The sequence below is a fragment of the Nerophis lumbriciformis genome, linkage group LG04 (genome assembly GCF_033978685.3).
Source record: "Nerophis lumbriciformis linkage group LG04, RoL_Nlum_v2.1, whole genome shotgun sequence".
Classification (NCBI taxonomy): Eukaryota; Metazoa; Chordata; class Actinopteri; order Syngnathiformes; family Syngnathidae; genus Nerophis; species Nerophis lumbriciformis.
Genome location: NC_084551.2, coordinates 12,906,592 through 12,920,088, shown reverse-complemented (window position 1 = coordinate 12,920,088; position 13,497 = coordinate 12,906,592). Strand labels below are relative to the sequence as shown.

The 13,497-nt window shown below is 30.1% G+C and overlaps 1 protein-coding gene across 1 annotated transcript in view; it reads left to right on the top strand.

Moving 5' to 3' along the window:
• Positions 1–9,826: 9,826 nt before the first annotated feature.
• The window catches only part of zfpm2a (zinc finger protein, FOG family member 2a), a 321,980-nt gene continuing 318,309 nt past the window's right edge, over positions 9,827–13,497 (top strand). Inside the window, exon 1 of the mRNA XM_061949110.2 lies at positions 9,827–10,154. Coding sequence (XP_061805094.2) covers positions 10,115–10,154 — 40 coding nt within the window. The 5' untranslated portion in view covers positions 9,827–10,114. The remainder of the gene's footprint in view (positions 10,155–13,497) is intronic.

The window sequence follows — 13,497 nt, the reverse complement described above, 5'->3', positions numbered from 1 at the left end:
CTGAAAACCACCATTATTCAACCTCAGGGTGTTGCAGAATCTTTAAACAAGATTTTCAATGCAGGGGGAAACCAAAATATCTTATTTGATTTAAAAAAAAAATTTTTTTGGATAGAATAGACACAATATAATTATTCATGCTAAAATTAAGATAATGACTACAAATATTGAAATTAAAACTTAAAACTAAGGACATTTCTAGAATAGACTTCACAAAAGAAAAAAAACTGTTTATGCAGCTAGTTAATTTTACATGATAAGGCGTACTGAATTAAAATGTGTATACCTAGAAATTAGCAGGACTTTTAATATGGAAATAAGTATTTTATTCTGAAAACCACCATTATTCAACCTCAGGATGTTGCGGAATCTTTAAACAAGATTTTCAATGTGGAGGAAAACCAAAATATCTTATTTGATTTCAATTTAAAAAAAATGTAGATAGAATAGACACAATATAATTATTCATGCTAAAATTAAGATAATGACTACACATATTTAAATTAAAACTTTAAACTAAGGACATTTCTAGAATCGACTTCAGAAAACCCCCCACTAAAAACTAACTAACTGTTTATGCAGCTAGTTAACTGTACTTGATAAGACGTACTGAATTAACATGTGTATATCTAGAAATTACCAGGACTTTTAATACGGAAATAAGTATTTTATTCTGAAAACCACCATTCTTCAACCTCAGGATGTTGCGGAATCTTTAAACAAGATTTTCAATGCAGGGGAAAACCAAAATATCTTATTTGATTTAAATTATAATTTTTTTTAGATAGAATACACACAATGCTAAAATTAAGATAATGACTACAAATATTGAAATTAAAACTTAAAACTAAGGACATTTCTAGAATAGACTTCAGAAAAAAATACTAAAAACTAACTAACTGTTTATGCAGCTAGTTAATTTTACTTGATAAGACGTACTGAATTAAAATGTGTATACCTAGAAATTAGCAGGACTTTTAAAATGGAAATAAGTATTTTATTCTGAAAACCACCATCATTCAACCTCAGGATGTTGCGGAATCTTTAAACAAGATTTTCAATGCAGGGGAAAACCAAAATATCTTATTTGATTTAAATGTTATATATATTTTTTTAGATAGAATAGACAATATAATTATCCATGCTAAAATTAAGATAATGACTACAAATATTGAAATGAAAACCTAAAACGTAGGACATTTCCAGAATAGACTTCATAAAGAAAGAAAAAATAACTGTTTATGCAGCTAGTTAATTTTACTTGATAAGACGTACTGAATTAAAATGTGTATATCTAGAAATTAGCAGGACTTTTAATATGGAAATAAGTATTTTATTCTGAAAACCACCATTATTCAACCTCAGGATGTTGCGGAATCTTTAAACAAGATTTTCAATGCAGGGGAAAACCAAAATATCTTTTCTGATTTCAATTTTACATTTTTTTTTTTTAGATAGAATAGACAAAATATAAATATTCATTCTAAAATTAAGATAATGACTACACATATTTGAATTAAAACTTAAAACCAAGGACATTTCTAAAATAGACTTAAGAAAAAAAAATACTAAAGACTAACTAACTCTTTATGCAGCTAGTTAATTTTACTTGATAAGACGTACTGAATTAAAATGTGTATACCTAGAAATTAGCAGGACTTTTAAAATGGAAATAAGTATTTTATTCTGAAAACCACCATTATTCAACCTCAGGATGTTGCGGAATCTTTAAACAAGATTTTCAATGCAGGGGAAAACTAAAATATCTTATTTGATTTAAATTTTATATTTTTTAGATAGAATAGACACAATATAATTGTTCATGCTAAAATTAAGATAATGACTACAAATATTGAAATGAAAACTTAAAACTAAGGACATTTCTAAAATGGACTTCACAAAAGAAAAAAAAAACTCTTTATGCAGCTAGTTAATTTTACTTGATAAGACGTACTGAATTAAAGTGTGTATATCTAGAAATTAGCAGGACTTTTAGTATGGAAATAAGTATTTTATTCTGAAAACCACCATTATTCAACCTCAGGATGTTGCGGAATCTTTAAACACGATTTTCAATGCCAGGGAAAACCAAAATATCTTATTTGATTTCAATTTTATATTTTTTAGATAGAATAGACACAATTTAATTATTCATGCTAAAATTAAGATAATGGCTACACATATTTAAATTAAAACTTTAAACTGAGGACAATTCTAGAATAGACTTCAGAAAAAAAATACTAAAAACTAATTAACTGTTTATGCAGCTAGTTAACTTTACTTGATAAGACATACTGAATTAAAATGTGTATACCTAGAAATTAGCATGACTTTTAATATGGAAATTAGTATTTTATTCTGAAAACCACCGTTATCCAACCTCAGGATGTTGCGGAATTTTTAAACAAGATTTTTTCAATGCCAGGGAAAACCAAAATATCTTATTTGATTCCAATTTTTAAAAAAATGAGATAGAATAGACACAATATAATTATTCATGCTAAAATTAAGATAATGACTACAAATATTGAAATTAAAACTTAAAACTAAGGACATTTCTAGAATAGACTTCACAAAAGAAAAAAAACTGTTTATGCAGCTAGTTAATTTTACATGATAAGGCGTACTGAATTAAAATGTGTATACCTAGAAATTAGCAGGACTTTTAATATGGAAATAAGTATTTTATTCTGAAAACCACCATTATTCAACCTCAGGATGTTGCGGAATCTTTAAACAAGATTTTCAATGTGGAGGAAAACCAAAATATCTTATTTGATTTCAATTTAAAAAAAATGTAGATAGAATAGACACAATATAATTATTCATGCTAAAATTAAGATAATGACTACACATATTTAAATTAAAACTTTAAACTAAGGACATTTCTAGAATCGACTTCAGAAAACCCCCCACTAAAAACTAACTAACTGTTTATGCAGCTAGTTAACTGTACTTGATAAGACGTACTGAATTAACATGTGTATATCTAGAAATTACCAGGACTTTTAATACGGAAATAAGTATTTTATTCTGAAAACCACCATTCTTCAACCTCAGGATGTTGCGGAATCTTTAAACAAGATTTTCAATGCAGGGGAAAACCAAAATATCTTATTTGATTTAAATTATAATTTTTTTTAGATAGAATACACACAATGCTAAAATTAAGATAATGACTACAAATATTGAAATTAAAACTTAAAACTAAGGACATTTCTAGAATAGACTTCAGAAAAAAATACTAAAAACTAACTAACTGTTTATGCAGCTAGTTAATTTTACTTGATAAGACGTACTGAATTAAAATGTGTATACCTAGAAATTAGCAGGACTTTTAAAATGGAAATAAGTATTTTATTCTGAAAACCACCATCATTCAACCTCAGGATGTTGCGGAATCTTTAAACAAGATTTTCAATGCAGGGGAAAACCAAAATATCTTATTTGATTTAAATGTTATATATATTTTTTTAGATAGAATAGACAATATAATTATCCATGCTAAAATTAAGATAATGACTACAAATATTGAAATGAAAACCTAAAACGTAGGACATTTCCAGAATAGACTTCATAAAGAAAGAAAAAATAACTGTTTATGCAGCTAGTTAATTTTACTTGATAAGACGTACTGAATTAAAATGTGTATATCTAGAAATTAGCAGGACTTTTAATATGGAAATAAGTATTTTATTCTGAAAACCACCATTATTCAACCTCAGGATGTTGCGGAATCTTTAAACAAGATTTTCAATGCAGGGGAAAACCAAAATATCTTTTCTGATTTCAATTTTACATTTTTTTTTTTTAGATAGAATAGACAAAATATAAATATTCATTCTAAAATTAAGATAATGACTACACATATTTGAATTAAAACTTAAAACCAAGGACATTTCTAAAATAGACTTAAGAAAAAAAAATACTAAAGACTAACTAACTCTTTATGCAGCTAGTTAATTTTACTTGATAAGACGTACTGAATTAAAATGTGTATACCTAGAAATTAGCAGGACTTTTAAAATGGAAATAAGTATTTTATTCTGAAAACCACCATTATTCAACCTCAGGATGTTGCGGAATCTTTAAACAAGATTTTCAATGCAGGGGAAAACTAAAATATCTTATTTGATTTAAATTTTATATTTTTTAGATAGAATAGACACAATATAATTGTTCATGCTAAAATTAAGATAATGACTACAAATATTGAAATGAAAACTTAAAACTAAGGACATTTCTAAAATGGACTTCACAAAAGAAAAAAAAAACTCTTTATGCAGCTAGTTAATTTTACTTGATAAGACGTACTGAATTAAAGTGTGTATATCTAGAAATTAGCAGGACTTTTAGTATGGAAATAAGTATTTTATTCTGAAAACCACCATTATTCAACCTCAGGATGTTGCGGAATCTTTAAACACGATTTTCAATGCCAGGGAAAACCAAAATATCTTATTTGATTTCAATTTTATATTTTTTAGATAGAATAGACACAATTTAATTATTCATGCTAAAATTAAGATAATGGCTACACATATTTAAATTAAAACTTTAAACTGAGGACAATTCTAGAATAGACTTCAGAAAAAAAATACTAAAAACTAATTAACTGTTTATGCAGCTAGTTAACTTTACTTGATAAGACATACTGAATTAAAATGTGTATACCTAGAAATTAGCATGACTTTTAATATGGAAATTAGTATTTTATTCTGAAAACCACCGTTATCCAACCTCAGGATGTTGCGGAATTTTTAAACAAGATTTTTTCAATGCCAGGGAAAACCAAAATATCTTATTTGATTCCAATTTTTAAAAAAATGAGATAGAATAGACACAATATAATTATTCATGCTAAAATTAAGATAATGGCTACACATATTTAAATTAAAACTTTAAACTAAGGACATTTCTAGAATTGACTTCAGAAAAAAATACTAAAAACTAACTAACTGTTTATGCAGCTAGTTAATTTGACTTGATAAGACATACTGAATTAAAATGTGTATACCTAGAAATTAGCAGGACTTTTAATATGGAAATTAGTATTTTATTCTGAAAACCACCGTTATTCAACCTCAGGATGTTGCGGAATCTTTAAACAAGATTTTCAATGTAGGGGAAAACTAAAATATCTTATTTGATTTAAATTTTATATTTTTTAGATAGAATAGACAAAATATAAATATTTATGCTAAAATTAAGATAATGACTACACATATTTAAATTAAAACTTAAAACTAAGGACATTTCTAGAATAAACTTAAGAAAAGAAAATACTACATTTTACTTGATAAGACGTACTGAATTAAAATGTGTATATCTAGAAATTAGCAGGACTTTTAATATGGAAAAAAGTATTTTATTCTGAAAACCACCATTATTCAACCTCAGGATGTTGCAGAATCTTTAAACAAGATTTTCAATGCAGGGGAAAAACAAAATATCTTATTTGATTACAATTTAAAAAAATGTTTTTGATAGAATAGACACAATATAATTATTCATGCTAAAATTAAGATAATGGCTACACATATTTAAATTAAAACTTTAAACTAAGGACATTTCTAGAATTGACTTCAGAAAAAAATACTAAAAACTAACTAACTGTTTATGCAGCTAGTTAATTTTACTTGATAAGACGTACTGAATTAAAATGTGTATACCTAGAAATTAGCAGGACTTTTAATATGGAAATTAGTATTTTATTCTGAAAACCACCATTATTCACCCTCAGGATGTTGCGGAATCTTTAAACAAGATGTTCAATACAGGGGAAAACCAAAATATCTTATTTGATTTCAATTATATATTTTTTTTAGATAGAATACACACAATGTAATTATTCATGCTAAAATTAAGATAATGACTACAAATATTGAAATGAAAACCTAAAACTTAGGACATATCCAGAATAGACTTCACAAAAGAAAAAAAAAACTGTTTATGCAGTTAGTTAACTTTACTTGATAAGATGTACTGAATTAAAATGTGTATACCTAGAAATTAGCAGGACTTTTAATATGGAAATTAGTATTTTATTCTGAAAACCACCATTATTCAACCTCAGGATGTTGCGGAATCTTTAAACAAGATTTCCAATGCAGGGGAAAACCAAAATATCTTATTTGATTTCAAATTTTTTTTTAATTAGATAGAATAGACACAATATAATTATTCATGATAAAATTAAGATAATGACTACAAATATTGAAATGAAAACTTAAAACTAAGGACATTTCTAGAATAGACTTCACAAAAGAAAAAAAAAACTGTTTATGCAGGTAGTTAATTTTACTTGATAAGACGTACTGAATTAAAGTGTGTTTATATAGAAATTAGCAGGACTTTTAAAATGGAAATAAGTATTTTATTCTGAAAACCACCATCATTCAACCTCAGGATGTTGCGGAATCTTTAAACAAGATTTTCAATGCAGGGGAAAACCAAAATATCTTATTTGATTCCAATTTAAAAAAAAATGAGATAGAATAGACACAATATAATTATTCATGCTAAAATTAAGATAATGGCTACACATATTTAAATTAAAACTTTAAACTAAGGACATTTCTAGAATTGACTTCAGAAAAAAATACTAAAAACTAACTAACTGTTTATGCAGCTAGTTAATTTTACTTGATAAGACGTACTGAATTAAAATGTGTATACCTAGAAATTAGCAGGACTTTTAATATGGAAATTAGTATTTTATTCTGAAAACCACCGTTATTCAACCTCAGGATGTTGCGGAATCTTTAAACAAGATTTTCAATGCAGGGGAAAACTAAAATATCTTATTTGATTTAAATTTTATATTTTTTAGATAGAATAGACAAAATATAAATATTTATGCTAAAATTAAGATAATGACTACACATATTTAAATTAAAACTTAAAACTAAGGACATTTCTAGAATAAACTTAAGAAAAGAAAATACTACATTTTACTTGATAAGACGTACTGAATTAAAATGTGTATATCTAGAAATTAACAGGACTTTTAATATGGAAAAACGTATTTTATTCTGAAAACCACCATTATTCAACCTCAGGATGTTGCAGAATCTTTAAACAAGATTTTCAATGCAGGGGAAAAACAAAATATCTTATTTGATTACAATTTAAAAAAATGTTTTTGATAGAATAGACACAATATAATTATTCATGCTAAAATTAAGATAATGGCTACACATATTTAAATTAAAACTTTAAACTAAGGACATTTCTAGAATTGACTTCAGAAAAAAATACTAAAAACTAACTAACTGTTTATGCAGCTAGTTAATTTAACTTGATAAGACATACTGAATTAACATGTGTATACCTAGAAATTAGCAGGACTTTTAATATGGAAATTAGTATTTTATTCTGAAAACCACCATTATTCACCCTCAGGATGTTGCGGAATCTTTAAACAAGATGTTCAATACAGGGGAAAACCAAAATATCTTATTTGATTTCAATTATATATATTTTTTAGATAGAATACACACAATGTAATTATTCATGCTAAAATTAAGATAATGACTACAAATATTGAAATGAAAACCTAAAACTTAGGACATATCCAGAATAGACTTCACAAAAGAAAAAAAAACCTGTTTATGCAGTTAGTTAACTTTACTTGATAAGATGTACTGAATTAAAATGTGTATACCTAGAAATTAGCAGGACTTTTAATATGGAAATTAGTATTTTATTCTGAAAACCACCATTATTCAACCTCAGGATGTTGCGGAATCTTTAAACAAGATTTCCAATGCAGGGGAAAACCAAAATATCTTATTTGATTTCAATTTTAAAAAAATGAGATAGAATAGATACAATATAATTATTCATGCTAAAATTAAGATAATGATTACAAATATTGAAATTAAAACTTAAAACTAAGGACATTTCTAGAATAGACTTCAGAAAAAAATACTAAAAACTAAGTAACTGTTAATGCAACTAGTTACCTTTACTTGTTAAGACGTACTGAATTAAAATGTGTATACCTAGAAATTAGCAGGACTTTTAATATGGAAATTAGTATTTTATTCTGAAAACCACCATTATTCACCCTCAGGATGTTGCGGAATCTTTAAACAAGATGTTCAATACAGGGGAAAACCAAAATATCTTATTTGATTTAAATTATATGTTTTTTTTTAGATAGAATACACACAATGTAATTATTCATGCTAAAATTAAGATAATGACTACAAATATTGAAATGAAAACTTAAAACTTAGGACATTTCCAGAATAGACTTCAGAAAAAAAATAATTACTAACTGTTTATGCAGCTAGTTAATTTTACTTGATAAGACGTACTGAATTAAAGTGTGTATATCTAGAAATTAGCAGGACTTTTAATATGGAAATAAGTATTTTATTCTGAAAACCACCATTATTCAACCTCAGGATGTTGCGGAATCTTTAAACAAGATTTTCAATGCCAGGGAAAACCAAAATATCTTATTTGATTTCAATTTAAAAAAAAAATTAGAAAGAATAGACACAATATAATTATTCATGCCAAAATTAAGATAATGACTACACATATTTAAATTAAAACTTAAAACTAAGGACATTTCTAGAATAGACTTCAGAAAAAAATGCTAAAAACTAACTAACTGTTCATGCAGCTAGTTAACTTTACTTGATAAGACGTACTGAATTAAAATGTGTACATCTAGAAATTAGCAGGACTTTTAATATGGAAATAAGTATTTTATTCTGAAAACCACCATTTTTCAACCTCAGGATGTTGCGGAATCTTTAAACAAGATTTTCAATGCAGGGGAAAACCAAAATATGTTATTTGATTTAAATGTTACATTTTTTTAGATAGAATAGACACAATATAATTATTCATGCTAAAATTAAGATAATGACTACAAATATTGAAATGAAAACTTAAAACTTAGGACATTTCCAGAATAGACTTCAGAAAGAAAAAAAAATAGCTAACTATTTATGCAGCTAGTTAACTTTACTTGATAAGACATACTGAATTAAAATGTGTATATCTAGAAATTAGCAAGACTTTTAATACGGAAATAAGTATTTTATTCTGAAAACCACCATTATTCAACCTCAGGATGTTGCGGAATCTTTAAACAAGATTTTCAATGCAGGGGAAAACCAAAATATCTTATTTGATTTCAATTTAAAAATGTTTGGATAGAATAGACACAATATAATTATTCATGCTACCCCGAAAGGGACAAACGGTAGAAAATGAATGGATGGATGCATGCTAAAATTAAGATAATGACTACAAATATTGAATTTAAAACTTAAAACTGAGGACATTTCTAGAATACACTTCAGAAAAAAAATTAAAATAAAATCTAATTAACTGTTTATGCAGCTAGTTAATTTTACTTGATAAGACGTACTGAATTAAAATGTGTATACCTAGAAATTAGCAGGACTTTTAATATGGAAATTAGTATTTTATTCTGAAAACCACCATTATTCAACCTCAGGATGTTGCAGAATCTTTAAACAAGATTTTCAATGCAATGTTATTTGATTTATTTAATTATTTAATGCTCAAATTAAAATAATGACTACAAATATTTAAATGAAAAAATTAAAATATTAGAAATTAAATGATCAATCTTGGCAAGTGGCAAATAATTACAGTTTATATTCTTAACAAGCAGCATCTCTCTAATTGAGCGATCAATGACGACTTAGGACCAGGAAGTGTAATCCGGATGTCAAGTCAATTGGCCTGAGCCAAAACCTACGGTGGCCGACGAGGAACAGATCTTATCTCCAAGGAAAATCGCGAAGACTTTGACTTCCCAGACACAGTTGGGAGAGAAAAGAGAGAGAGAGAGGAGAGGAGAGAGAGAGAGCGTGCATAATCGAGCAAGAGAAGGAGAGAGGGGCAACGCCAAAGCCAGAGCCTGGGAGGACAGAAAGATAAAGACAGACGGAACGATATACGTTTAAAAAAAAAAAAAAAAAGTAGTTAAGCCCCCTTCTTTATCGTTTTCTTTCTCACTTACCAGCAGACAAAATATTTAAAAAAAACACTGCTTGGATGAAGCAAAACCTATCGATCTGTCCGCACTACACCTGGACTCAGTGAGCGTCGCACAGCAGGCATGTCCCGCAGGAAGCAGAGCAACCCCCGGCAGATCAAACGTGAGTTCAATTCCCTTCTTTCCAATCTTGTCTCTCGGCTTTAAGGAGTTGTTTTAATTGTACTCGTATTTGTAAACGCGGGGGTGACTGACTGCCGCCGTTCACGTCCCTTCCGTGGGCTTCGTACAAGGAGGTGAGTTCCGCTGCTAAACTGCTGCTGGCTCAAAAGTTTTTAGCACCGGTGGAAAATGACTAAAAAGACGCTTTATTATGTCCTACTTTTACCTACTTTTCACCCACCGACGTGTGTCACGGTGCCACGCGTGTGTGTTGACACCCCGCCATTGTGATGGACGTTAGATAGTGGGACAAAAATAATAAAAATAAAAAAACACACCAAAATGTTAAATAATTATACTATTAGATGCTTGAAGTTCCACGTATCTGTCAATCACACACACACACACACACACCCACACCCACGCAAAACACACACACATTAGCATAGGCATTGACCCCCACGTGCAGGTGTGTGTACCTGACCAATACACACAATTTACACCACCTTTTTTTACTCCTTCTATTTTTTTGTGAGTACAGTACACACCAGTTTTACAGTTATTAATTAAAATCATATTTTTGTAATATTACATAATGTATTTAACTTCAACAAGCATTATTATTAACATATAAATGTAAACATTCATTAGAATTTGAGTAACATTATGACATTTTCATTTACGTGCGGCTTTTCCTTCATTTTGATGATCTTTTTAAGGATGAAGGTATAACCTTTTGGCCTTTTTGACCCTTTTCTTTTCGAATTTGTTTTACGATAAATATCGACAATATTTTATCGAATTTATTTGTTTATATTATACCATCACACGGTCACACCTATGTACAAAACATAGCTCTGAAATACATACAGCTGTGTGTTTAATAAGTGTGTTTCTTCCAACACGTCACTGTACTACTAGTCGATATGTACACTATGAAAAATGCATGGCTACTAACCTATCCGAAGCTCGGAATACCTTTTTTAAAACAGCCATAAACGAGGGAGGGATGAAAGAATATTTGTCGTTTGTGTAAGCGTGTGTGTATTTGCATGCTTGCACTCATCTCTTCTAGAGGACACATTGTAATTGGTGCACAGGAGCTTATTATTGTTGCCTTTTTCCAAAGGCCATTGTGCATTGTGTGTTTTTTTTAATTTCATATGCAAACTATTTGTTTTCCCATCATTATTTTGTGCGTGGTTTAAATCTGTATAATCAAAATGCTAACCGAGTAGCATTTCGAGTATAATACATACTAATTAAACATTGTTACTTATTTTCCCATTCAAACTTTTTACTTACGTACTAGAAGTGTTCTTATGAATGTATGTAGGTCCTTCGAAGAATTTGAAAATACACTCTTCAGAGGGACACAAATATGGGGAAAAGTAATGGAGAATTCTGGACAATGTATGTGTTATCCATACAGTGCTGTTAATTTACAACATCCGAGCCACAACGGCATCAAATCAAGCACAACAACGAATATGACGCGAAAGACGCGCTCGCCTTTGCAACCAATCCAATCGCAGCGTCCAAATGTTGTTGTCAAGCGAAAGGAAGTCTAACATTCGTGTTGCAGTTTCATCGTTGTGACCCGGCCGTGTGTGAATTAGTATGTCATGTGTAAGATCATGTTAATGCGCAGCCGGTGTGCGGCTGTATAATCAAGCTGTAGTTGCATGCAGAAAGGTCACAAGGAGCCTAGATCCTCTCGCACACCCCGGGAACTCTGGGGGGGGGAAAAAAAAAAAGGCACCGCGTGGAAAGTCAACGCAGACAGTCGTTCTAAAGGACAAAAAAGGTTGTTGGGCGCAGTGCCCCCACCACCGCCACTACCACCACCACCCTTCTCCCTGCATACATTGGACTGTTATCTAAAATTGTGATTTATGCAGTATTTTAATATTTTGCTTATTCTTTCCCCTTGGGTGCTCTCTGAGCAGTGATAAAAAGGAAATGCTGAAAGAGCACCATTAATTTGCTCCGATGACTGGGGCGATAAGGGCAGATAATGGGAAAGATAAGCGGGGGAAGATATACCATCTGAAACCCGATTATTACCATTAAAATTCCAGCCTAGCAATCTGCAGCTGCCTGATAATTCCTTCTCCGTTTCCACCACTTTGGATGATAAGGCAAAAAATAGTCACTCAGTGCTCCTTGATTAGGCTGCCTGGATATCCCGATAATACAGTGATAAATTATGTATTTTGCCCTCTTGTTTTTTTTCTGTGAAATGTTACACACACACATTTATGTTTATAAATATATATATATATATATATATATACCTTTTTTCTATATATATTGCCCTCTTTCTGTATCAGCGTCCCCTTTTCCAAGAAAGCGAGAGAAAAAAAGCAGACTTTTATTGTAATAAGAATGTGATAGAAAAAGGAGATTGTGGTGAAGGTGTTTTGTGTGGGGGCACATATCAATGTTATCAGCTCATCTCCCCAGCCCAGCTGCTAGCTGCTGTTGTTTTTAGCCTTATCACCCCGTGCCAATATGCCAATAAATTGCCCAGATTGTTAGGCAGGTCAGTAGAATTGGACAGGAGTGATGAAAATATCTCTGATGGTGATTAGCTGCTGTAGCATGAAGTGGGGAATTCCAGCAAGCTCCCTCTACCCTGTCTTGTCTCGCTCGCCTCTTTCAGTGACTGGTGGTGTCCATACCTTTATTGGTACTGAGAGGAGAACAGTTTGATGCTTAATAGGAAGGAAAGATATGAACAGGCTCAATTGAAACCGGGCCCCTCTGAGTAATTTTTCTGTAAAATTGCCCCCCACCCCGAAGTTCCACAGCATTAGAGTGAATCTGGGATGATGTAGGGGGTGTTCCTCCACTGGTGTTTATGGGAACATATTGAATCAGCCCTCCGAGGCCAATGCGCGGACATGTCATGTCAAATGTGCTCATTAAATTGACTTAGTGCTATCGCCTTAACTGTTGTTGTCTTTATGTGGTCTTCGGAGAATTCCTGCAGCTTCTTTTTGCTCCTTTTACTTCGTATTATCCAATCAAGATATGAGGCACCGAGCTGCAGGGCTGCACTGTTATACAGCAGCCACACTTTCCAGAGCATAAATAACACTATGTCCTACTCAGTCATCACGCGTCATTTTAATTTTCCCGAGGGAACTCTCCTGAAGGAATCAATAAAGTACGATCTAATCTACTTTTGTGATAGTGATCTCGCATTCAAAAAGCTGATCCACTGCAGTGCACAATGATGCGTTATGCTTTATTAATGAAAATGTTGGAAAAAAAGGGAGGGATAATCTGGTTTTAAAGATGATATATTACGATAATATTGGAAGTGATGAATCAGTTAT